This window comes from Bactrocera oleae, chromosome 3, assembly GCF_042242935.1.
Source record: "Bactrocera oleae isolate idBacOlea1 chromosome 3, idBacOlea1, whole genome shotgun sequence".
NCBI classification, from domain to species: Eukaryota; Metazoa; Arthropoda; class Insecta; order Diptera; family Tephritidae; genus Bactrocera; species Bactrocera oleae.
In genome coordinates, this window is record NC_091537.1 from 19,046,829 (window position 1) to 19,074,790 (window position 27,962).

General features: G+C 32.1%; 1 protein-coding gene across 5 annotated transcripts in view; it reads right to left on the minus strand.

The window, feature by feature from the left end:
• Positions 1-27,283, minus strand: part of ed (hemicentin protein echinoid) — a 250,656-nt gene extending 223,373 nt beyond the window's left edge. Inside the window, exons 1-3 of one of the 5 annotated variants that reach the window (XM_036366817.2) lie at positions 27,104-27,283; positions 26,961-27,022; positions 23,977-24,735 (exon numbers count right to left, since the gene is read on the minus strand). In XM_036366817.2, the coding sequence (XP_036222710.1) occupies positions 23,977-24,007 (31 nt within the window). In that variant the 5' untranslated portion in view covers positions 24,008-24,735; positions 26,961-27,022; positions 27,104-27,283. The other 4 variants (XM_036366816.2, XM_036366815.2, XM_070106192.1 and 1 more) reach the window with 4 other exon arrangements.
• Between the last annotated feature and the right edge of the window lie 679 nt (positions 27,284-27,962).

Sequence of the window (27,962 nt, forward strand, 5' to 3'; positions counted from 1 at the left end):
TTATTTTGAATGGTAACAATAACAACCACAACAACAACAAGTGAGCCAGCAAAAATATTAAATTCAATTTCAAAATTTTTTGCGCCAACACAGCTGACTGCCCGCCTGCCGCTACCGCGAGCGCGCTAACTGAACATTAATATGTAAACATGTGTATATGTTTGTATGTATTAGCGTGTGCTTGTAGTAGTGGCTATTGAATAGCAGCGCTTTTTGTGTTGTTTTAAACTTTGGCGATTATTTCTACTATTATTACAATTGTTTGTGCAGCAGCTAATAATACTCGTACATGAGCGCCACAGTGCTGTGGTAGTTGTAGTTGCAATGTAGTAGCACTTGTTGTTGTCGTTGTTGCGCAATTGCTTTTGTTGTACAACACCACTAGCACAAGCACTTTTTATTATTATTTGTGCATAGAGCGCAAAAATTTTACAGACTAAAATGCGCTCAGCTGTAAACGAGACACATTATCGTGACCGACGCGGAGGGGGGTGGGTGAGTGGTTGTAGAAGCGGGTGGTAAATTGCCAATTGGTTGAAGCGTGCAGCAGATGAGCACAGCATTTAGAGCAGCAAATGTTGCAGCAACAATATGCCCGGTCGCAAAGTGTACATATGTGTGTGTGTGTATATATATGGGAGTGTGATATGTAGTAGCTTGGCTAGTAAATCCCTTTCGCTGTTCTTTGCGCTTTTCATTGCTACAAATTTTTGGTTGATGATTCTTTTTGTGCCGCAAATTTTATTGCTCATTTTTTGTATTTTACGTGCGTGTGTGTGTGTTAGTGTGTAGGACATTTCATTTTTCATTTTTGCTAAATTTTATATTCACTGTGAATTCATCTAGATTAGGCTATGAGCCGGCACCAACAACAACAGCACCACCACCGTTGACGCCGCTCAGCGGAAAATCCATTAAAAATCGCTTGTGCAGCCAACGAATTCGGATGCGTGTCGGTGAGACGCAAGTGCCGGACAGCAGGGGAGGTGAAGTGAAGCGAACGCAGCAAATTCTCATTTGTTTTGGCATTATTAACACTAGAATGCATAGAAAAATATTGCTTGACAGCCAGCCAGCGCTGAGGAAGCGGACAAAGCACAGCTGCGTTGCGGAATATTTATATGATGGAATATTTGTATGAAGAAAGCTTGCGTGTGCTCGCACAAAGGATTGGTCACCATTGAGGCGGTTTGAATTTTTAATTTCCGAAATTTTGTGAGAACTTTTAAAATTTTATAATTGAAATGCGCAAAGACAATTGTTTACTCGGAAATTTTGTGAGTCTAGAGGCAGTATTTTAACACACGAAGCTGTCAGAATATATTATTTCCAACAATTTTCGAAGGAAGTTCTATAAAACAGTTTTTTGGAGGCAATTAGAGTGCTAAAAGTTGCAGAAATAGTGAAAGGATAAAGAAATCGGCATACTATTTGTATACTGAAACTATAACGTCGACTTAATTATGCCTCAGCTAATTTCTATTTTAATTTTTGGATAAAGTTTTAAGGCATTAAATAGGAAAATATTTATATAACTTTTATTGAAGAAAACTAATTTACTTCTTTATGCGAAGTGTTTTATAAAACTTATTAAGAAAAATGTATTGAATCGAACATATGTATGTATATACATATATTTTTTTTTTAATAAAAAAAACCAAAAAATTAAAGTTTTTACCTTTTTTTAAATTCTTGTTTAGTTTGTTTTTTATTTCTTTTAGAAACTTTTTTTATACCATATTTTTCAAATTTTTTTTTAGTTTCTTTTTTAATTTTTTTTTTTAACTTCTTTTTTAATTTTTTTTTTTAACTTCTTTTTTATTTTTTTTTTTTTAATTTTTTTATATTTTTTTTATATTTTTGTTTTAATTTTTTTTTTCAATATTGTTAAGCTTTATTTTTAAACTTCTTTTTTAAATTTCTTTTATTATTATTTTTTTAATTTCTTATTTAATTGTTTGCTTAAATAATTTTTTAATTTTTTTTTTGTAATTTTTTTTTTGTAATTTTTTTTATTGTTTTTTTAAATTTTTCTGTTAGTTAATTTTTTTTGTTTTTGTACTTTGAGTTATTTTAATTCGTTAAATGTTTAATTTTTATTTTATTTATTTTTAAATACAATTTTAGATTATTGTTTTTACAATAATAATTTTTGCGAAACAATTTATTTTATAACTATTTGTATTTAGAATTAAATGTACTTAATAAATTTTTAATTATATATTTTTTGTAGTTTTTTTAATGTTTTGTTGCTTTATTTTTTTAAACTAACTAGAAGATTTTTGTATATTCTATATTTCACAAAAATGTATTTAATTTTATTTATTTATTTAACATAATTTTTTAGATGCAGGTTTTTAAACTAAGATGTATTTTGTTTTACTTTTTCTTTTTAATTTTTCTCTCTTTATATTTTTATTTAATTTTCTTATAGATTTTTTTCATGATTTATAAATAAATATTTTATTCTTTTTTAGTAATTATTTATTTTTTTAATTAATTTCCATTAATTATAAATAAATATTTTATACATTATACTTATACGTTTGTAATATTTATATTTAATGCCGTACTATTATTTTATCAATATTTCTATAATTTTATTTTTATTAATTTGTGCTTTTTCTTCTATATATTTTATTTATTTTTTATCTTTTTATTTTCTTTTATTGTTATTATATGTTTTTACGTTCGTAGTTTAAGAATTAATTTCCATAATTTATAGATTTAATTTCATTTTGCACTTTTTTATTATCATTTAATTAAATTTTCTTACAAAATTTTTCCATTTTATACTTTTTAGTAATTATTTGTTTTTTATGTTTTTACTTTTTTAATTAATTTTCATAATTTTTAAATAAATATTTTATATATTATGCAATGTATGTATATGAAATATTCAGATATATTTTTTATTTAATATAATAATCTATAATTTTTGTTTTTCCTTTTATATGTATATTCATTTATTTTTTATTTTTGAATTTGTTTATTTTTTATAATTTTTCCTTTTATATTTTTAAATTTTCGAATTATGCTTTTTATGGTAAAATTAATTTATAAAAGTTTGATTTATTTGTAATTTTATCTATAATATTAATTTAATTTTAATAGTAAAAATTGTTTAAACAAATTTTAAAATATATAGTTTTGACTTATTTTTAACGTTATATTTATATTATGATTATAATTTTGTTTTAATAATTATTTTTTATCTATTATATTTTATATACATAAATTAACAATTTTATAATTATTTTTTCGTTTTAATTTTCAGCTCACGCCGCATAATTCCAATTATCACTTAAAACCAAAATTGAATGAACACAGTTGAATAAAAATATGCTTTCATTCATTAAAGTTTATCGGCCTCAAACTGTTCAAATGCAAAAATTATTAACACAAAAATTAATAGAACAAATTTTTATGACCGCGTTGCACGCAGCAAACTACAGCAAATATGCGCTTGCACTGAAATAAAAATGTCAAAAAAAAACGAAAAACTTTTTAATTCAAATTTATGTTAATAATGCGCAACAACAAGAAAAACAAAGCTGTCGCTGCGGCAATAAAAGAATTTCCCACTTAAATTGATTGATTGTCATTATGCATATGCGTTCATGATGCAGTTATGTGGGCAGATGGCAGAGTTGTTGTTTTTTTTTTTGTTCAAAAATTAATTGCTCGCCGCAGTGTCCGCGCTTAATTGAGTTTTAAGGCACAACAATGCTGTGGCTTAGTGGATCAAATGTGAATTTTATGATTCTTTTTATTCATTTGCATTTCGCTTAAATTTTTAATTTCATCGGATATTTGTGTGAAATGTGAAATCGAGGGGATTAATAGAGTAAGAATGTAATAAAAATTGTTGTAGAAATGTCATAAAATATACTTAATGGTAATTTTATTATTTTAAAGGGAAATTTGGAAGGGAAGCAATATTTTGAAGTGAAATGCCATTTCTAAACATATTTGATACAACTATATAAACGAAAGAAAAGTATTTGCAAGAAAATAAATTGGTGCGCTTGTAATGTTCAAGTATAGAAAAATATGTGATAAGAAGAAGTGATACCTGTAGATCCCGTTTAATCAATATTTTAAAGTACAAGCTTCCTAGAGTGAAATATATGTAAAGCTTACCTGAAAAAAAGAAGAAACAATTTTAATATTTTGAAATTACATTAAAGTAAAATATAAATATTTTGAATAATTTTACTTTGTTATGATTGATTATTTATATGAAAATATTAATTTTCCAACAAATAGTTAATATCGACTTAACTGATAGAAATTAGTTTAAAAAAATTTAATTACATTTAGAAATATAATATAAGCCCAAACAAAGTACTAGTAATAATACGGTATTCCAAAAAAAGTTAGCGCCATTGAATTTAATTATCTCATATGATGTATTGGTTTGAAAACTCTGTTTGGATTATGAAAATATATTTGAATCTTGAAAAGCTTTCAGAAGAAAAAAGCTTAAGATTTGCATCAAGGTGTGGTGAGAAATTAAATTAGTTTTAGGTGTAGAGATATAAATGTTTACTTCTGATTTTATAGTGTTTTTGGTAAAAAAAAAATAAACAAGAAAACTGTCACAAAGAAAACTTTTGACTTTTTCCACATGCGGTGATTTTTCTTTCTTGAAAAAATTTTCAAAAATTTTATAAAAAGTTTTGCTCAATCGTAAGTTTAATTGAAGTCTACACGAATTCAGCTCTATTTTTATAAACAGAAAAAAAAATTCAGTGTTTTAGATCTGTAAGTATTATGAAATCGAAAGCATCAGAATGTTTAGGAAAAGCTAATATTTAGGCGTGGTTGTAGTTGTCTGTGATTCTGAAAATTGGCTCAGCAGCCGCCATCTTATGTCAATATGTCAAAATAAAACAATGTTGGGTACTCAAATACATGTTTATTGAAACCTGAGCGATATATGAATATTTTTTACAATTTTAGGCATTTTTTTTAGCGGCGCTAGACCGGCCTAACGCCTTAAGCCAGAATCATAGTGATGTAGTAGTGCTCAAAGTTGTTTTATTTTGACATTTTGACATGATATGACAGCTGCTGAGCCAATTTTCAGAATCACTTCTTTCAATAGAGCCTGCAACGGTTTCTACAGGGATTTTATAATTCTATTAATTGAATAATATTTTTAGGACCCTGAAATGTACTATAAGCGAAGGCAAACGCTTTTTGTTTTTGAAAAATCTTAGACACATGTTTTCAGTAACATCTAAGCACAATTCTCAGTCTTAAAAGTGCTAATTCAATGATTAAAGAATAGCAGTTATCTTTTTATGAATATAATCGAGTGCGTATGAAAAATATGCCTTCCAATTCTCTTTGAGAAACTTAAACCAAGCAAACATGTGCAGTAGCATACTGAATCTCCATCAAACCAGACGAAAGGTTTCAGAGTTCGTGCCTACACAATTTCAAAACAATTTAATTAACCACGCCTTGAGCTGCGGGCTTATTACATTAGTTACACAAGAGAAAAAGATGGAACAAAATTTTTTAATGCTATTTATTCTAATTGTCCACTACACACATACATATAAACAGATATAAATGTACATAAGAGTAAGTACATGTATGTATATATAAACGTCTTTGTGTGACTTTGTGTACTTCATGAATTACAATACATTTTCGTTATCTAAATAACCAAAACACCGAGCAAAACGGGAGCAGCACAAGAAAATGCTAAAAGGTGCTTACAACCGAAAGCAGCAACAGCAAAAGAATAAGAAGAACAAATCAACTTAATCATTAGCATGCTGCGGAGAAGCTGCGGCTGCGGTCGCCTATGCGTGCAACGAACCACAAAAACCACATTAGAGCGACTCATAGCGTAAACAACCAAAAAGAACAACAACAATTTTACAGGGCACATGAACGCATGTAAATAAGCTGGTAAATGGAATTTAACGCAAATCAAGCGTAGCGCGGTAGCAACACCAATCAAAGCCTCAGACAGGCGCACACACATGGACGCGAGAAAAGAGTTGTGCCTATAGAAAAAGAATAAATTACAGAATAAAGAAAAGAGCAAGAATTGCTAAGCAAATGTGCTTGAGAAGTTGTTGATAGAATAATATTCGTATACTGGGTTGGTGTACTGGTGAACTGTAGTTGGTGCTGGATGGCAGCGAGGCGTTAAAGAAAGGCAAACAGCGCAACACCAAAGTACACGTTTTTGTGGCTACAAATGGTATACACACATATGTTTGTATATAGGTGCGCAACGACAACAACAAAAAACCTTAACACAAAAACGTGTGTTGAGTTAAACTTTTAGCCAGAGCCAGCGCTACATAGCAGCTGGCAACGGTGTCCAATGACCAGTGGTGCTCGACGCGTACACATACTTTCGACTACTGGAATTCACACCCAACATAAAACAAGTAAATGTATCTTTAAGATACACAGCGACCAGAGATAGTATGAGCGTGTGTGTATGTGTATGTGTGTGTGCGGGTTAGTTATGCTGGTTTGCCAGCGGCTTTACTTAGCATGAAAACCAATCAGGCTATTGACCACAATATTTGACATGCTAAGCATACAAATTTTACGTCAACAAACACAAATAAAAGTATGCTGGTGAGTGGCATAGATGTGTAGTATGTACAGTGTTGGGCAAAGAAATAAGAACTTAGAAAAGCGTGAGTTAAATTTGCAGAAACAATTGATACATTTAATTAGCTTATACAAATATTTTAATATACTTTAGTTTTTATACTCTCGCAACCTGTTGCTACAGAGTATAATAGTTTTGTTCACCTAACGGTTGTTTGTATCACCTAAAACTAATCGAGTTAGATATAGGGTTATATATATATAAATGATCAGGATGAAGAGACGAGTTGAAATCCGGGTGACTGTCTGTCTGTCCGTCCGTCCGTCCGTCCGTGCAAGCTCTAACTTGAGTAAAAATTGAGATATCTTTATGAAACTTGGTAGACATGTTTCTTGGTACCGTGAGACGGTTGGTATTGCAGATAAGCGTAATCGGACCACTGTCACGCCCACAAAACCCCATTAATCAAAATCAAATAAATTGACATAACTAAGCTCCGCAATAAGATACAAGACTGTTATTTGGTACACAGGATCACATTAGGGAGGGGCATCTGCAGTTAAAACTTTTTTTAAAAAGTGGGCGTGGCCCCGCCTCTAATAGGTTTAATGTGCATATCTCCTAAACCGCTAATGCTATAATAACAAAATTCACTAGAAGCAAATGTTTTAGCACTTCTATTGACGGTGTCAAAATAGTTGAAATCGGGTGGCAACTCCGCCTACTCCCCATATAAACTGTTAAAAACTACTAAAAGCGCGATAAATCAAGCACTAAATACGTCAGAGACATTAAATTTTATCTCTGAGATGGTATAAATTGGCTTTATAGGAACGGCGTTCAAAATTAGTCAGTGGGCGTGGCACAGCCCACTTTTATGTGAAAACCCATATCTTGAGATCTGCTTAACCGATTTAAACCAATTGCGGTGTATAACGTTCTTTTCATGTTTCTATGTCATAGTGCGAAAATGGGCGAAATCGGACTACAACCACGCTTACTTCCCATGTAACACCATTTTCAATTCCATCTGATTCTTTCACTTTCCACTATGCAAATCAGGTAACAATGATTATATCGGGGTAAAACTTTGCGTGAATAATGCAATTAAAGTATGCCACCTTGCGGCCAAAAATTGTCTAAATCGAACCAAAACTGTTCAAACCCCTAAGTACTAAATATGTGGACCCCAGTGCCTATAGTTGACCTTCTACCGAAAATATCAGTCAATCCACAAAGAAATCTCAAACGAGTATACCATTTGACTTTGCGAGAGTATAAAATGTTAGGTTACATCCGAACTTAACCCTTCCTTACTTGTTTTTTACTTAGTTAGACCAGTCTAGAGCCTTCACAAACGGCTGAACTTTGATAATTTTCGAAAGCATGTTGGTGTACGAGTTTGCCACGAAGTTTGTAACAACCAAAAGGAAACATTGGACAAACATAAGTATATATATATATATATATGCCATGTCCGTCTGTTTTTCTGTACATCCAACAGTTTTTGAGATGTCGGCCTGATGTTTTGTACACGTCCTTTTCTCTCACAGAAGCTGCCCATTTGTCGACACTTCCCATATCGAACCATTATAGCGTATAGCTGACATACAAACTGAACGATCGAAAACAAGTTGTTGTAAGGAATCGGTGCAATCGAAGTTAAAGTTTTTTCTAGTTTTATATAGTAATATTACTGGAGTGTGCCGCTTTCTATGCCTACCGGTGTATATACATACATACATATATGCACAATTGCAGTTAAGAAAATCAGTTGGTATTTATTTGTGAGCATTCCAAGTCAATGCTTTGGGCGTGTGTTGTTAGCCACAGCAGTTGGCAGTATCTAATTTCTGCAGCAAAGACAACGCCAAAGGCGGTAAATTTTGCTGCTGACTAGTTGGGCGCAACCGGGTTACTTGGTATTCTTTTTATACGATATTTTACAAACTTTTTGCCATAAATAAAGTAAAGAGGGTATAGCTGGGCTTTCTTAGGCCTACTTTTGCTGCAATCAGCAGCAACTGCGAATGCCGTTTTTTTTTTTTGTTATTTTATTTGTTAAAAAACAAAACTTTTGCTTTCCTCTTGGCTGACTAACTGGACTAACTCGACTACTCTGCGCCTTAATATGCGATGACTTTTGGTCAACAGCTAAGAAAAACATAACCTTAAAAATCTCAATCAGCACAAGCGAGAATTTGACTTTTTCGAAGCCTTTTTGGCTTTTGCTATATTCGCCCTTTTTTCTGTTTTTGTTTTTGGCAGCGCCTATATCATAATAATTCAAAGCGCAGGCAGACAGACAACAGCAGAAGTACAGAAGAAAGTGCAGCATGGACCTGCAGACAAGTGAAGCCAAACTAGTAAAGGGGGACAATTGCCGAGCAGCCAAAAGTCCACTAACTACCGAAAATGTCTACTAAATAGCTGCGAAAATGGCGCTCAACACCAGCAGCCATCAGCCACCAGCCAGCAGCCATCAGCCACCAGCCAACAGTCATCAGCCAACGAGCAGCGGCATAATCACACCAGCTTTGGACGCAATGGCAGCTAAACAGTTGCGGCGTGACGTGGCGTTGGGACGCGGCGGCGGCATATGGCAATGTTGATAGACGATTTGAAATTCTCTCACGTGTTTGTTGTGGTGCGGCGTAGCATTTTTCTGCTTGTAATGTTGTCGAGTTGCAGAGCTTGTTACAATTCGCCTAGTACGGCGGCGTTGAACGTTGTCAAAATACGGTATGTACGGGTAAATACCACTTGTTTTTGTTGTTTTATGCTTTTGTATTTCAGTTGTGCGGTGGCGGCGTGTTCGGAATTGAAATTTGATTTTATGCGCTTTTTGCGCTTCAACCAACACATTTCTCTTGGTATTCGCCTTTTTCGCTTGCTTTATGTTTTTTTTTTTTTTTTATTCTGCTGTTGCTCCTGCTTTCTATGTCCCGACGCTTTGCAAATCCTTTTATCCCTTATTTTGTTGTTTTTGGTTTTGCGCTAACGATTGCAGCAACCGCTTGTGAATTTGTGCGGAAAAAAGTACAAGTGAATGGTGTATTTTTTATTCATACGAAATGCAAGCACGCGGTACTTGCTGTTGTCGTTGTTGTTGTTGTCTGTATGAGTCTGCACTAAATTTTTTATGCGGGTTAAGGGTCAATTAGATGGTGCCAAATAGGGGGCAATTGCACTGCACTTAACGGTACGTAAATGGGTATGTCTATGTGTGTGTCTATGAGTGGAGGTAGCAAAGGAGCGTTGAAAGGGACATGGATTTTTTTTGAATTTAAGTATTTTAAATTTGCAGCAAGCATTTTTTAAAATAAAAATTTAGGAATTTGTCAGTATAAGTCAAATAAGAGCCGTACAACAATAAAAGTAGTAAAACAGTGTCGCTCAAAAGTATTATGTTTCTTTTGCGGCTACTTAAAGTTTCAAAAATGTTATATGAATTATATAAATATTCCCGATATTTTCAGACTGAAATGACACCCCCAATATGCGGTCATTGAACTCGGAGCACCAAAGTACTTAAAATATATTAATTTGGATGCGGTATTGGGGCTCGAAAAACTGAAAAGCTAGAAAATAAGTAGGAAGCATTGCAAGAGAAGAATTCTTAGCTTTATTTTAAAAATATATGCATTTATCTAAAGCGCAAGACTTTAGTTACGTTATCAAATGCTTAGTGTGTGATGAAACCACTCAGCTTTTACGCAAAGTACTCAATATACACTCAAGCTTAATATAAGAATATACAATTATCCGAAAAAAAGAGTCAAAACAAGAAAACGTGTTAACTTCGGTTGCACCGAAGCTAGAATACACTTCTTAAATAAAGGAGTTTCCATACAAGAACTTGATTTCGATTATTCAGTTTGTATGACAGCTATATGCTATAATGGTCCAATCTAGAAAATTTCTTCAGATATTTTTGCGTTGCCTTAGTTAATAATCCATGCTAAGTTTCATGAAGATATTTTGTCAAATAAAAAAGTTTTCTATACAAGAACTTTAGTTTGATCGTCCACTTTGTATGGCAGCTATATGCTATAGTAGTCCGATCTGCAAAAAATGTTTAGATATTGCAGCGTTGCTATGAGCAATAATACATATAAAATTTCGTGAAGATATCTTGTCGAATAAAAAAGTTTTCATACAAGCACTTGATTCCGATAGTTCAGTTTGTATGGCAGCTATATGTTATAGTGGTACGATATCGGCGGTTGCGACAAAAAAGCAGCTTCTTGAGGAGACATGTGACATATGGAAAATTTCAGAGCGATATCTTAAAAACTGAGAGACTAGTTCTTGTGTATACATTAGGGTGGAGCGCAAAAAATTTTTTTTATTTTTTTGCTTAGCCTGGGGGAAAAACTGTAGATTATAGAAAAAGAAAATTTTTGGACAAGAAAAAATTATTTTTTATTTTAACGCTTAAGGAAAACAGAAAAAGGACTCTCCACAGCTTCTAGAACACTTTTCAAAAATTTTTTACGAAATAAAAATTTTTACTCTAAAATTTACTTTAAAACTGAGTGTGCCTCCTCTAGATGTTAAAAAAAAAATTTTTTTTGTTCAAACATTTTTTTTATATAATCTACAGATTTTACTCTTAGGCTAAGCAAAAAAACAAAACGGACATGAATCAATCAACCCAGTTCTTTTTATTTATACGATATAGGATCTCCGTCGTTTCCTTCTGGATGTTATAAACTTCGTGGCAAACTTAATATACTCGTACCATGCGCAGGGTATAAAAATGCATAATGCTAGATGTCGCTCAAACTACCCAAATACATACAAACTACCCAAAAGTAGGAATATTATGTATATTTAAATAATATTCGGTACTCCAAAAGTACTGTCTCAAAACAAATGCTTGAAAATATAATTAATAAAACATAGAATACAAAACAACCAATTGAACTGGAAAAAATGAGTATTGAAGACTAATTATAGCGATGATTACTAAAATTATAGGGCTTTCCAAAGCGGTTTTAAGGTTATGTAAATATTTTTGAGCCTTCGTAAAATAGTTATACCACAAATTTGCATAAATTTTTCTACATTTGTATGGCTTTAAAAATTCAAAAAAAAATTCCAAAATTTCACCCGAAAGCAAAAATTGGTTATCAATCAAACTGAAAATAATAATAAATATCAAACGCACCTAAATCTCTGCTAAAGAGCTTCGGAAAAGAAATGTTTAAAACAACCTCAATTACGGTATTACCAACTATAGGAAAAATTAAAAAAAAAAATTATAAAATGTGTCAAATTTTCGAAAAAAAAAAATTTGTTTCTACTTTCCCTCATAAAAATTGCATTGAAATGCAAGCTTAAAGACTACCAATGCAAAATAAATGACGGTCAGTAACGCTGGTGTCCCTTTATTTGCAAGCGAAATGTGTCAAATAAGCCGGTCAAACAAATCTGGGCAAGCAGAGAATTTATTTTAAATCCGCATTTATCAGCGCGCCACTGAGAGAGCCAGTAGCATAGAATGCAAGATATATGTAAAAGCGGGATTAACACAATTATTTATTGATTAACACAACAACTAAATATGTATAACCGATGCGGGTATTGTCACTGACCTCAATACATACATACGTATACAAATAAAGGTTTAGATAGATAGTTAAATACTTGGAGCTACCAACAAATGCTTGGAAGGCGTAGCTGTAATAGTTGTGAGCTTTAACTATTGTGGGCGTCTGCTGCCCGGTACGAAGTGAGGGCATTTCAGCAAAATGTAGCAACCAATACTTACACTCTCTCTCTCTCTCTCTCACTCTGTTTCTCTCTTTCGCCCGCTTTACGCTACGACTGCATGTTGTTGTGATAAACTTAAAATTCTTGTTGCATTTGGCAAACAAACTAGACAAATGTTTATTTAAGTGTTGGAATAACTATGTTGCACAAGCTGAATATTTAGTGTATACGGAGCAATGAAAAATCAACAAACTAGAAAAAAAACGTCAAGCAACAACAGCAAAAACAGTATTGCAGCATACATAGATGCTGAATTAAAAAGATACTTTGACATATATGTTGGTGTATATGAATGTGTAGAAAAGTTGTTTAAAACAAATGCAGCTGTATCTTATGCACACTCACATACAGGTATATAAACACACACACATACGTATGGTACATATGTACGAACCTCAATAAGTAACGACTTATTTATACAACTGCTTAAACGCATACGAAATGAGTCAGTGCATGAAAACATCATGACTAGCTGAGTACTGAAAGGAGAACTTCAGAAGTGATAAAAAGAATGCGATAAAATTTTCGGATGTGGGATTTAGTTAGTACAGTGAACCTGTCGTTAAAACATTAAACAACCGTTGCTTCTGAACAAACGACAAGTACTCATTCCTTGCATTTTTAATAATCTCAAAATGCGGTACGTACAGCCAGTTGCGAATTTCAGGCAATAATAAAATTATTACCAACTAGTTACAAACTAGTTGATTGAAAAGTTTATAACAATTGCATGACTTTTTAAAGCCAACTAAATTGTAGTATGCCCTGCGAGTGGCAAATTTCATGCAAGAATAAAATTATCAACAATTAGTTGCGGACTAGTCATAAAAAGAGCACTTTGAATAATAAGCCTGTAACCATTGCGTGATTTTTAAAAGTAATTAAAATTATATTAACTTTAGTCTAAAAGCTTTTTTATTTATTATAATAGAGTTTATGCTCCGATCTCATAATGAATAAGCAATTAGCTTCAGGGGTTCACTATAAAATAAACTATGAGACATAAGTCATCTGAGAAACTGGAAAATATACTATAATTAATTGATCGCCGACTTCTATGCTCACAAAAAGATAACTCCAAACAAACTTAATTAAATTTTTTTTTTTTTGAAGTGAGGGTACCGGCATTTCAGATGGTATTATGAGTCTTATTCTAGCCTCCGATGAAGTGCCTTAAGCTTTTCAGTAAGTGAGAACATCCAATATGTAGCCTTATAGGAATCAAACTACCTTTTTGTTAACAAATTAAGCTTTTATTTAGAGCAGTTACCCAAGATCGTTATATGGTCTCTGAACAGTCAGATGCACAGAATGCTTTGCAAATTAATTGCAAAATTAAAGATATTTGTGTGTGTGTGTGGCAAGAACACTCTAATATGCGTACTTGTAACCGAGTTCGAAGATATTACTGAATTGGATTAAACTCACTGTGAAGTCATTTTATGGGTTAAGTCTGATAGCTGATACAGAGATCACACCTGGACTCATATATATAATATGTTATATAATACTCTAGCAACATTTTAACTGTCAAGAGTATAATAATTTTTACTTGAATAAATTCGTTGAATCCAGTAGCTATTTTTTAATAATATAGAGGTCTCGCTAAGCAGCCATATTCTCCTTCCATTATTTCACCATTTTTTAGAATTGATTTTACTTAAAATAATCCAAAACTAGCTACTAATACTAATTAATTTCAGTCAATATCCGAAAATAAAATCAATAAAAATCAGCATTGGTCCTATTGCAACTAGTTACAAAACTGATCATAAAAGGTTAATGCAAAAATTGCTAGTTTTGTCGACACCGCCAAAAGTAAACAACGCATTGAACAAGCTTGAACAAGCAAAATACACAAAAAAATTTAAATAGTAACAAATTTTTTTACAAATAACAAGTGGCAACCAAAACAGTAGCAAAAAATAGCCAAAAAAACTTTGCTTACAACCAAAACAGCAGCAAAAAAGGAAGAAAAAAACAAAACCAGCCAGCAAAAAACGTTTATAAAATACTAGTTTTTCCCAAAAATCAAGAAGTTTTGGAGCAAAAAATTATCAAAAAAATTAAATAGGTACAAAAATGCGCCACGACACCGACTACAGCATACGCATAGCAGCAGCGCAGTCGACAGCAGTTGAGCGTCGCGCCTATAGCTTGCTGACGACGCCTCAATTTTTTAGTAGTGCCGCTTTTTACCAAGCGTTTTTGATAACCCACCAGTCAAAGTTATTGAATTTTTATAAACAATTTTACAAAATTAAACATTTACACATTTCGGAAAAAAGCCGAAGAGCAATCGTGCAAAAAAGCAGGGCGCACGCACACACTAGCAAATATGTATTGTACACTATATGATAAAGTAACGAATGTTGGTCGGAAGATTTTCGTGGGGCTTTGCAACTGTGTGCGTAGAGGTGTGTATGCGAGGTTGTGAGGCGGTGCGGCTGCCTAGGCAAGGTAGACAGGCGAAGTGCCAATGCCGCATTAAGCTAAGATCTTTGTTTGATCAGCTGAAAATTACTTAAATGGTAATTTTTTGGGGATCTTTTTCAAATGCAAAAACCAGCACATTGGACACATTATGTTTTTCTTTTTTGTATTAAAATAAAAATAAAATAAAAATACAAATGTTGTTTTCTTTAGTACTGTTATTATTAGTAATTTTTTGAGGAAAAAACGAACTTTGAATAAAATTTTTTTAACATTTTTTTTGCGGCATATTTTAGCCTCAGCATTTTTTTCTACATAAACATATATGAAATTTGCTCATATGAATACCATAACCACTTAGAGGATGAGGTTATGAAAGCATGCTAAGTACTTGGGTAAATTGTCTGGAAACCAAGCTGGTTACATTGTTCTTGTTATTTTTCGTATTTTTTTTGTGTGCATTTTTTGCAGTTTGTTTGAAACAATGCAGGGTTTTGTATGCAACGCTCCCTTGAAGTGTCTTTAAAATGCGTGTGTGTGTGTTAGCAAGTAAACTAATACATATGCACACACATTTCACAGCATATACAGAGATATTTTCGTCTGCTTGTGCTAAATGTATAATTGATGGTCAGTCGGAACCGCAAAGCTTGTGGCTGCAGACAGCTGAAATTAAAGCATTAGAGGCAGGGAAGCGTTAGGGATGTCAAATAAGCATTGAGTAATGATGCTAAGAGCAGAATTAATAGATTTACGCAGCGGCAGCTATATATAATTTTTAAAGAAAATTAAAAGTTTGTGTAAATGGCGTTTTGAGTAAAGGCTTTCATTGCTTTTTGTTGCTCAAGTTGAAAATTACTTAATTTAAAATTAAGCACTTTTTTTAAATTCAAATTAGCAATAAAAATTCAAATTTCAAAAAATTCATATGTTAAAAGTTTAAACATCAGGATTTGGAGGAGTCTCGTAACACAGCTATTTATCAAGTTTAAATACTAATTAAACGATATTTATCAGAAATATACAAAAATTAACTAAAATTTTTGAAATAATATAAATTAAAATTTTGAAAAAATATTTATGAATTATTTCAAAACTTCGAATAAAAATAATAATCTTGAAACGCTAATATTTTGAATATGCAAAAAACACATTTTTGAAACATCAAGATTTTGGAGCGGCTGTTAGGTTTAAAACTCAACTATTCACATTAATACTAATTAAACGATTTTTATGAAAAATATTGTATGGTTAAAAGATAATATAAACAAAAAAATTCTGAAAAAATACTTGTGAATTATTTTTTTTTTGTTTTAAATTTGTATTAATAAAATATTTATGAAAAATTCCAAAAAAAAATTAATATGAAATAAAAATAATTAAAATCTGAGGTTGCGAATTGAATAGCTGAATTAATTATTTTTGAAACTGTTTTATTGTTCAATAAGAGTTTTCTTCATAAAAAATTTCGTAAAACTTATATGTGCATATGTACTTGTATGTATAAGGATTTCTTAGAAAGCAATCAAACATTTATAAAAGCATTTTTCACTCAAAAATTACAAAAATAACTATTGAAACTGCTTTTGATAAAAAAATAAAAACATTTCTCTTGAAAAATGTAAAACTTTTTCATAAGTCATTCAAAATTATTCGTCATAAATTTTGTATTTTTAACAAAACTAATTAAATCTTAATTATAAGGATCTAGTCTGAAAGAAAATTTTATCTAAAATTATATTTCAAAAATAATTTACATTTTCTTCAGAAGCGCTTACAAGTTTCTTTAAGGTAAAAGTAAGCATGTAATAATACCGCAAACCCAAGTTTAGTAGGAACATAACTTTAGGGAAAACACCTTCGGGGAAAAATTAACAAAAATATTTAAAATTTCTGAGAGAGTGTTATTGTAGAAAAATCAATTACATGTAAATATGCTTCAAAATATAATTAGCTTGCAGAAAAGAGTAAAATATCAGAATAAAAAATATGAAGAGAAACTAACTTCAATTAAAAAGACGGATGTGTTCGAAAATGGTGATTTTGCAATCGCGAAGTACTGAAATATATTTTTATATGTAAATAAGTTTCATAAATTCATTTTTTGTACTAAATAACATAAAAAATAATTAAGTAATAAAATTTGAAGAGGATATCCCAATAAACCCTACACAAATCAATAAAAAAGAAAACGACCGTTAATTTTTTCAAAAAACACAAACGTCTAAACGCAAAATATATAAAAATTAAAGATAAAATCGAACATATTTTCCAACTCGTTGCAACCATTAGAGGCACACACCAACACAAGCATACGACCATTAAGCAGAAGTGGCAGAGTGGCTGGAGTGCTCGAACTCACTATAAAATTCCGCAATATTTAAACAGCAATATTTACTCATCAATTTTGCAACTCGCTCCATAACTGTGTGTCGATGTGTGTGAGCGCTATTGCGCGCTGAAGGTCAAATTGTGGTATTTACGAGTAAATGCCCTAGAACACTTGCAAACAGAAGCGCCGCATGGACCACACTGAACAAATATGTTTATATACATATATATATATATATATATGTATGAGGAGGTATGCACAATGTGTGTGTGTGTGCGCAAATAATGGAATGATGGCGCTATGAGCGAAACTTTGGGTAAAAACTGGATAAAGCAAATAAACTTTAAGGCAAATACATATAGTTGTATGTATATATAGACGTATGTATGTATGTATATGTGCTTATAGTTACTTAATACCGCTATATATATAAATATTGTATATTTCTGTATATATATATGTATACATATATGTTGCTCTAACAACGTTTGTGACCCCAGCGGGCAGACCAATCACAGTTGTTCAAGTTGAACTGTGAACCCTGAAGTGCCACCCACAGGCAATTAATATGGGCACTCGTTACACAAACAAACAAACAAAACAACAACATGCAACATGCTACGTTACATTAATAGGAATATGAACAACAAAAACAAAGCGAATAGCTAAATGGATGAAGAGCAACAATTCATGTGAGTTAAAATAAACTTGTGCGAAAATAAATTTATTTACATGCACGTGTATGCATGTGTGTGTGCATATATAATATTGTATATAAATATGTGTGTATGTATATGATATACTTTTATGTTTAATACATTATGCATAATGACTTTTGGCTGTGCATGAAGTGAAGTGGATGCGACGAACAAACACATCCACACAATAACAACAGATGTGTATGCAATTGCAGCAAATCAGGCACTCAAGAGCTTATATACATTTATATATACAAGTATATACATATATATATGTAAATATGTATGTAAGGGCAAACATTTGCGGGCACAAGTGCGCTGCATTGTAAGACTATTTATGTGCATATATGTATGCATATATATATACTAAAAATCTTAATACACATGTATATACATATGTATCTGCATGTCTGTATGTCCATATGGGCAACGAAAATTCCATAAACTCGCGCTGAAGTGGCGAAGCGGCAAGGATTCATGGGCAAGCGCCTGAGCGCGCCCTCAGCTATAATTCATGTTTATTTTAATAAACTCATGCTGAAGTGCAGCAAAACTCAATGTTCACTCGAAGCAAAACTAAAATAAAAAATTCCAGCACATGTGTGTGTAAGAAATGTTACAAATTGGATAAGAGCAATAAAATCGCGGCAACAAAACCAGTTATGACCAAGAGTAAACATTTCATTTAGTAGCATACTTTTCGGCGCAATGCTTTTCCTACGCGCGCACATATTTTTTTTTGCTTTATTGTGTTTTTGTTTTATTGTTGCTCGTCGCGCAACAATGTTGAAAGGATAATTTAACTTGCAGCACACAAAAAAAAAAAAAATACAAAGTGTAATGAAAAAGTAAGGGAAATAAAAAAGAAATCTCTTAGGGAGAACAAATTGCAGAAAAACAATTCTAGCTGCGCGCTTAAAAGTATGCTTTATGGAAAAAATGAGGGTCATATATACATACTACACGGACATGCTTGGCGGCAGCAACGTTGAAGCAAACAATATGCGCAGCCAGCTGAAATAGCAACATGCATTGCTTTAACGCTTGCGAATTAGTGCCATAAGCAAAGGCAACAAAATTAGCCGTAATAACGGCGGGTGATTTATGTGGGGGGAAATTGCGGTTAAAAACCAAGTACGAAATGAATCTAATAAAGTTGTTTAAATAAAAACAAAATCAACTAGCAAATATAATGCCTGCTGGTTAAAAAAAGGGTAGAATCCAGGCCATAGGCGACCAAATAAAATGTGTGGCAGAATATGATGAGTGGACTGAAAAGAAAATAACAGTTAAATGACTTGGAGTTTTGCGGATTGTAAAATGTGATGAGATAATTAGAATGCTTGCTCTTCAGAAGTAGAGAGTGGAAAGTAAAGTTTTTTTTTGGCAAAAATTTTAAAATATTTATGAAATAAAAATGTAAATTTTTTAAAATTTAAAATACTAAAAAATTCAAAAATGTATCGTCAATAGAAAAACACATTAACGGCGGCTGCATGGAAGCTTTTATACTCTACACAGGTGCATAAAAGTAAAAGTAGCATAAAAAGACTTTATCTTGATTATGATCGGTAAGATTATATGGCAGCTACATATATGCTTTGGTGGGCCGATCTAAACAGTTTTTTCGGAGATAATAGCGCTGCTTTGGAGAATTATATATGCCAAATTTCGTGAATATATCCTGTCAAATTAAAATATCATCCATGCAAGGACTTCATTTTGACCGAAAATAGTTGAATATTAGAAAACTTTGCTCTGAGAGCAATGTAGTTAATTAAGATCGAGAAATAATAACAGTAATAATTTTACAAAAATATATATGTTTTTGAAAAAAAACGTAATAAAAAATTATTATCTCCAAACTGAATTTTGTACTTTAAAATTCAGACGACAATTTCTTTAAATTTCTCAAAGCAAACATCAACCTTATGTTTTTAACGAAACAGTATAAAGCTTCCAAAATAACGATTGAATAAATATATTTTAGACTAAAATTAATTTTCAAACTTAAAAATATTCTTTAAAAAGTTGCTTTAATTTAATTTTTTTTAAGTTTCAATGAATCTTTTCTAATTTTGCTCGACGCCTATATTTATATGACAGTGACTGAGACAGATCATCAGTGAAAACCGCACGAAGCAATTTTTAGTCTGTCGAAACGCAGTCTGAGGCAATGCTTATTGATATGAATTCACCTTCTGGACTATTTCTTTTTTTTTTTTTTGGGAAAATTGAGGCCACAATTAAGGAGACGAAGCTCATTGAAATAGATTTGCTAAATCTTGATGCTCTAGTTCGAAGATTACAAAGTCACCCCAAAAATGGCTTTATGATTAAGAGACGAAGATGTACAGAACACAGATCTTTTAAATTTCAAACAAGATGTTAAAAAAAATTATTATTTCGAAACAATGCTTACATTCGAATTTTGTTACAAAATTGTCGAGATTAGGTATAAAGACCGTCTAACCCAAATAACTCAAGGTCAGGCCAAACAAAGCATTTTCGAAAGGGAGTAGTAGTTGTAGAATGACTTTGAAATAATGTTTGTAAAATGATTTTGAAAAATTATTTGCAAAATGATTTTGAAAATTTATTTGTAAAATATTTCTGAAAAAAGTTCGGATAGAAAGTCAGTATTTTTTATTAAAAAAAAAATTTAGTTACAGATCTTCTTTACAAATCATTTTAACTCGACCTAATTTCTCAAAAATCAAATATATCAAAAAAAATGCAACTAAAATACTTGACGAGTTTGCGGACTTCGATAAAAGCATAATTGAAGAGATAACAAAATTTATGCAATCATTATTTTTTAAAAAAAAATGTAATTACTTTTTAATAGCAGCGCCCAAAAGCAAACGCCGAGCTCAAAGAAAATACAAACAACAAAGCGAAATCACACACGCTCAAAACTTATATTACTCCATAAAAAAAAGATTTTCTAATAAATAGCATATGTCTCCCGAGGTTGCCACCGTTATAAATATGTACCACATATACATATGTTTTATATACTGCATGTGTGTTGCTCAGTGTTTGAATTCTGAGCTATTGATTTCGTAGAAAAGCTTTTTGCTATTTTTTACATATTTTTTTGCACTTTGTTTTTGCTATTTTCCTCAGTGACAAATGCGAAAGTCAACAAATGCTTTGAGTTATTGTTTAGTGTGTTAAAGCCAACACAACAAGGCACACAACCTGCGAAGCAAAGCAGCTGACGGCAGCACAGTGTGTCAGTGGCAATTGATAGTTAGGGAGCAAGCAATGAAATCCAAGTAGCCATTGGGGACTTTGGTGTTAGAATATAATATTTTTGTGTTTGTTTTCATTGTTTTTGCGCAACTGTAGTTAGATGTGGCTGTACCATATATTAACGATTTGCAATATTTATGCTGTGCATTTAAACAAACCTTTATCAAGTCAATTAATGGCATATGTTTTTAAAGTTAAAATGATTTGATTGATACTCAAAGAAAAACTAAATAATTGTTTATTGGAATAAATGTGGGAAAGCAAGTAATTATTAGTTATTGATGGTTTTTAGTTTTAATAACAGATACCAGATAGGCATAAATTTTGTATTGATTAAGGGGTTGTATCCACTAGCAAGACAAAAAAACGTTTTTTTTTCATGAAAATTTGTTTTAGGAGGAAATTTTGTGAATAAGTAAATCAAATAAAGTACATTTACAAAATTTATTGTAGTTTGATAAACAATGATTAATTCTGAAAAATTTGTAATATCCATGATCCCGTAGCTGTTCTCCAGGAGTACATTCGAAAAAAGTTGTCTGGCGGTGAGTAGGATTTTTCTGCTTAAAATTATCTCAAATTCAAAAAGCAAAAAAATGTTAGTACTATAAATAAATATATATACAGGTGTTGAACGCAGAGTAGTAAAAATTTTGATGTTTGACAAAATGGCGGCTTACCAACAAAAATCGATTTTTCTGAAAAAATGTATCTGATAGAGGTTAAAAAATCGAAATTATCAAAAATCTTATTCCTTCGATCATTACTTGACAAATATATCTAAGAAAGTCGGGTGAAAATTTCAATTCGACCGACTCTGAAAACAGCGTTTCGAGAATAACGAGTTTAAAGTTTAGGAACATTTTTTGAAATTAATTTTTTTTTACAAGTACACTCATATCTCGGAAACTATTTATTGGATCAACTTCAAATTTTCAGAAAATATTTTCAAATATATCTACATTCGATATATAAGCAACAAAAAAATTCGACTCACAAGTAGAATTTTTTTTTTTTTGTGAAATTCGATTATAATATTATTTAATACATATTTGCGGGCGATGCAATGATTTTAGAGATCTTCAATTTCTTCGAAACCATTTTTATAGTAAGATTTGTTTTCAAAAAAGCCTCAGTTAAGCGATTGCCACTTCATTTATTCCAATGAATACGAGTATTCACTTGAAGTCTGAGTACAGGAAAAAAACACTGCGTTCTTAGTTAGGAGAATAGAGGGAATGCTGAAGCAATTCGAAAACCGTATTATTTAAAAATATTAAGCTAAGGAGGTTACACCATCACATTTTTGGGTTGCCAAATATCTGAATTGGAGTAATCGCTTCCTGTAGTGTAGAAGTATTCGATTTGGTGTTCATTGATAATCTAAAATCTAAAGAAAAATTTTGTTTTAGTAGATTTTCATAGTCGACTATGGTTTTTTAAAATATCTGTGCACCATCTGCTAAATTAAAATACTGGTCTAAGCGAATAATTTCAATGCTTTTTGTGTCTGCTCAGAACATCTGTGGGGGGATGTATATAATTGGTTTAGCCAGAAGCTTATATAGGTACTTGTATATTGTAATACCTGAAGGTTTATGAAAAATAGAAGTCTTGTTAAATTGAATAATGATTCACTTTTAATTGACGCGGTTTGAAAAAATCTATTTCGTTTTTTGCATATTTCTATAGTTGGCATTACTAGAAACATGCTTTATAAAGGATTTGAGCAAAGCAGCGTCAAAAATTGGCCCGAAATCAGGGCGAAGATAGACGACGCTCTTAATGTAAAAATATAATATACAGTTGGGAAAAGACGAATATAATTCTTAAGTAGCGCACATTTTAGTTAGATAGCCCTTTGTTGTGAGAACTTGGACAAATGTGTTCGAAAAATGCTAGAAAAAACGGCAACACTAGGTTATCCGATGTTAATGGACGTTCTTCTAAGTTCTCTGCTTCAACCATTGAGTGCTTAATTCGAGCTAACATGTAAAATTATCATGTCTGAAAACGCTCTATTCTTCTCGTACATATATATAATTTTTATAAGCAATATTCCGGGTTTATAATAGCACAAGGACTGTCATCGTAGCAACATGCCATAATAATTATCAAGAAAATGTTTTATGACATTAAATCGATTATTTTTTTCCTAAGCTTTGAATTGATTTTACCTAATACTTATATTTAGTAGTTGCATCTAACATTACTGTGAGAAAAATGTCGTTTATTGCAAAAAGTCATTACAATTATTAAAGTAAAAAAAAAAAAATTCTGTGACATTCTCAGCTTTCAGAACGTTGTTCAACTGGATTACATATTTAGAATAAGTAGAGCGGCATTTAAAAGCAACTATTTAACTATTCTTGCCAATAATTAAAGCAACAAATAGAAAAAAACTTAATTACAAATACATTAGCTGTAATTAAATAGTAATCACATATAATTACAAAGAAATAATTTTAGAGAAAAGTTAGAAAAAAGTGAAATACAACCGAGTATTGTATATATTTCGATTTTTTTGCACAAGACATACACATTTGTACATATATATATATTATATATTGTATATAGGTACTTTCAAACCACAAACGGATTGCAATGAAATCGGACGCAAAAGAAATAGAATTACTTGCAAATACTTAGAATAATAACTAACAAGAAAGCATATTTCAGAGTGCTGAAAAATGTATATAACTGGTAGATCAAGTGACAAGTTATATGAGTATATATATATATAAATAGTATACAGTCACAGCAATCATATATACATAGGTATGTACATACATACTCGTTCGCACATATGTAAGTATTTAGGTATTTCTTAAGTGACAGCTAATTTAATAGCAGTGGCAACTGCAATTTTATCTAAGCAAGCTTACCGATTAAAAAGTATCTCCACATTGCAAACATTTTATTTTTGCGTACTTTTGCTGTTGTTGCTAGTGTTGTTGTTGATTTTAAAGATGGCTCTGTTAGAATGCGTTGCTGTAAGCAATAAACGCAATATAATAACGTCTTGTTGTCGTCGGTATAGGCTGCTGCTATAAATTTACTAGTATGAATTGTTATTAGTTGCTGTTTGTTATTGTTGTAAATTTTGCTTTTCCAATCAGCTCTGTGCTTGATGGTTGCTGCTGCTACACACTCTTTATTGTTATGCTAATAGCTTGGTGGAACTTGTTGCTACAGCACTGTTGCACTATTGTTGTTGTTGGAATGTTGTTGTACAGCATAAGCTGCCATTTAACTGGTTTAATTGTTGTTAATTTAATATTCTTTCGTACTGCACTTTTTGTTTTTTTTTATAAATTTTTCGCTTACTTTTGTGTTTTTTATATTAATTTTGAACAATTTTCTGTTTTTGACTGCATTTCGTTGAGCACAACTTTTCACTGTTCAGTCGTTTTAGCACTTGCGCAAACTTGCGCCGCAAGCTGTAAAAAAGTTTGTGCAAATTTTTGGTTTGCCCAACTTTTTTTATTTTTATTTATTTATTTTTGTATTGTTGTTGTTATTGCATGTAGCTAGCAAGCATTTTTGATTAATCTTTATTAATATTAGTTGGATTTATTGTTAGTAAGCACACTGCTTTAGTCTTATTGCACACATTTTCGTTTATTTTTCGCTGCACTTTTTCACTGAAAGGAGAAAAAAAATTTACTTTTTATGTTAAACAAGATTTTTAAGACATTTCAACATATTAATTTGCTAAAATATAATCTTTGTTGTTGTTCGGAACTGTGAAATACTTGACGAAGCGTTTTATTTGTCAACAATTGGTTTTTCTTTATTACGAACGTTAGTTTCTTTCATCACTTTTTTTTTTTTTTGCTTCGTGGCCTACAATCTGATAGTTATTTATTATTTTTTCCAGCACTTAAGCTGTGACGGGCACACAAAATGGCTTCTTCGCCTTAGCCCTTAAAAAGTAAGATATTTATTTTGGTTTATTTTTTCTTGGTGCCATGTCCACTATATGGACATACATACATACACATATGCACATGTAACTACAACTGGTTCTTGGTTGAGTTGTTGCTGTTGTTGTGTTATTTACTTTGCTGCTTATTTCGCTCACTGCAATGCGCCACAAAACAATGACTTTAATCAGTCGAAGAAATCAAGCAAACCGACTCAAGTTGGTCTGAGCGCTCCTGCACACATACATACATACATACATACATCCACACACATGCACACATATGGGATAGAACACTTATGCAGCATATGAGATGGGGCGCAAAGGAAGCGTATACAAAAGGTAGTGTCGCCAGGTAGCAAAGCAGCTAGCGTAGCACACAATATAGCCAAGTGAGCGTGGCTTGTCTCAGAGCCAGTTCGTCCGTCCGTCTCTGTCAAGCATTACAGTAAAGGAGAAAAGGTAAGTAAATGTAAAATCCGTTGAGTCTTTTGAAAGGCTTCCAAGAAGTAGGTATGCGTCGTAAGCAACTTAGGCGACGTACACAGTGTGGACTCACGCACGTTTAGTTATTTGTGAGTGTTGTTATTGCATTTAGTATTTGCTGTGGCTTGCTATGAATTTTATTCCGTTTTTTTCATTATTGCTTTCTTAACCAATTTCGCATTATTATGTAGACGTATTTCAAGAGAAACGCTTAAACCAAATGCTAACAACAAACACAGGCACATATTTACATACATATGTACATATAAATATAAACATGCCATCAGTGGCAATATTGATGCGCTGCTGATGATATTGGAAATTGGTAGGTGAGGTAAGATGGACAGCTAACTATGATTGCTGACTGGTTTTTACTGGTGACGACGTCTCAAAGCCGTGACGCAAAGCTGACTTGCTCGCTGGCTTGGCATGTTAGCGACGCACTGCGCTGGCGAACGGACGGACGGACATTATGTATTGAAAACAGGTTTGACAGGTAAGTAAACGTAAGCACAAAACTGAAATACAGAAAAATGCTGCCAGCTAAGCCACTCTACAACTACATACGTACAGTAATGTGTGTGTGCCTGTGTGTATCAATACATATGTACATATGAGCGTCTTGGCTGCTGGAGCACTTTGTTGGCGCGCTCGCTCGTCTGAGCTGAGCACGGTACAGGTGAGCGCACAGGGCAAAAACAACCGATATGCATGTATGTATAAATATAGGAACGCTCACAAGACCCCTCCAACACGCCGGCACTGCAAACAAGTTACGCTGCATTTACGTTATCCGTGCGCACACATTGTCTTATGCACCAAGAAAGGAAAGTAGTGGTCGAGAGGAGTCGCGTAATAAAGATTTCTCTGTCTCTGGATGCTGTGTACTGCTTTTTCGTCGAGTTGTAAGTTGGAACCATGGCACTGGCAAGCACTCGAGTGACTTTGTAAATATGTATGTGTGTTTATATGCAACTGTGATTGTTATTGTTGTTGGTTACTTTATTTATTTTTTGGCAGTTGTTTTTACCTGCACTACACATATGCACACAAGCTCAAGAAGAGCAACACCAATACACACACGCACAAAGTAGGGGAATTTATTGGTAGTAAAAACATAAAAATCTTGAAAATCTTAAGGTTTGATTCACTCGTTCACTTAACAATTTATGCTTCGCTCAACGTACGTTTATGTATGTTCGTAAGCACACATTTGTTTAATTCAATGTAGTATAATTCTTTGCCAATAAAGTATGAGCACCATTTAAAGGTGTTGCCTCACATTATTTCTATTGTTATACCTTGAAATTTGCACACTCGCAATTCCGCTAATTTTGCGTTTCACCGTTTGCTCGCAGTAACAACAAATCGCCTTCAGCGACCACACACAACATTTTTTTTTTGCCCCTTGTGATACTCGTTACTTTGCTTTTTACTTTATTTCTATTCTTTGCTTACCGCACACTTTTACGCTCAATTTCGCATTCCCGTTATTGTGTGTTATTCAAGTGAATTTAATTCTGTTAAACCAAAAATTAATAAAAAATTACGTAAAATATTTGCAATTCGTAAAACACAAAAGATCCACTAGCATCACTCACTAATTAACTACACAGTGTGTATATTTTCGGGTCGGCTGCTATTTGGCCGCCTTACTTTTTCGACCGTTTTTCAGCTGCTGCTGCTGCTTTCCGTACAGCGTTCACAAACAAAAAGCCACACACAACAAGTAACCGTTAATTGTATCCGACACTGTTGAGAGCACAAATAATACTAAAGCAGGCACTGTTGTACGCATATGCAACGCTACGCGCTGTTGGGACTGCTTCTTCTTCCCACATTTACTCACTCGCATGCACAATCGTTGTGCGCTCTCACGAAGTCGTTTGTGCATTCGGTTCGTTTATTTTGGCAGTGCATTGCACAGCGAAATTCTCACTTGACTGCATTTGTTGAGCAAGATTTGGTTTGCAGTGCAGCAGCCCTTAGCAATATTTGGTAAAATTAATAGCAACATGTATTGTAAAAGGGAGAGCAGTCGAAAGATAAAAGTTTGGTGATGCTCTTCATCCTAAATGCTCTGAAATTGTCAGCAACATTTACAAATGTTCTGCAACATTAAATTTTTACGCTCTCTTTCTGACTTTGTATAGAAATGTTAAGAAAGAGTGCAGACAACAATGTTTATGATACAATACTTATTCAAATGTTTGTAAGCATAAACGATGTTGCTTTGGAGTTATTGCTTAAGGTAGTTGACCTTCTCAGCCGAAAAATGTTTAAGCAATAAAAAGAAATCAAAAATTAAAATTAAAATAAGAATTCAATAATAAAATTGTAAATTATATTATAAAATTTTAAATTAAGTGATAGTTAATTAAATTGAAAATAATTTCGGTTTATATACTTATCTGAGTTCACATGATTACTTGTATGTAAGTACATGAAAATTTTTTTAGA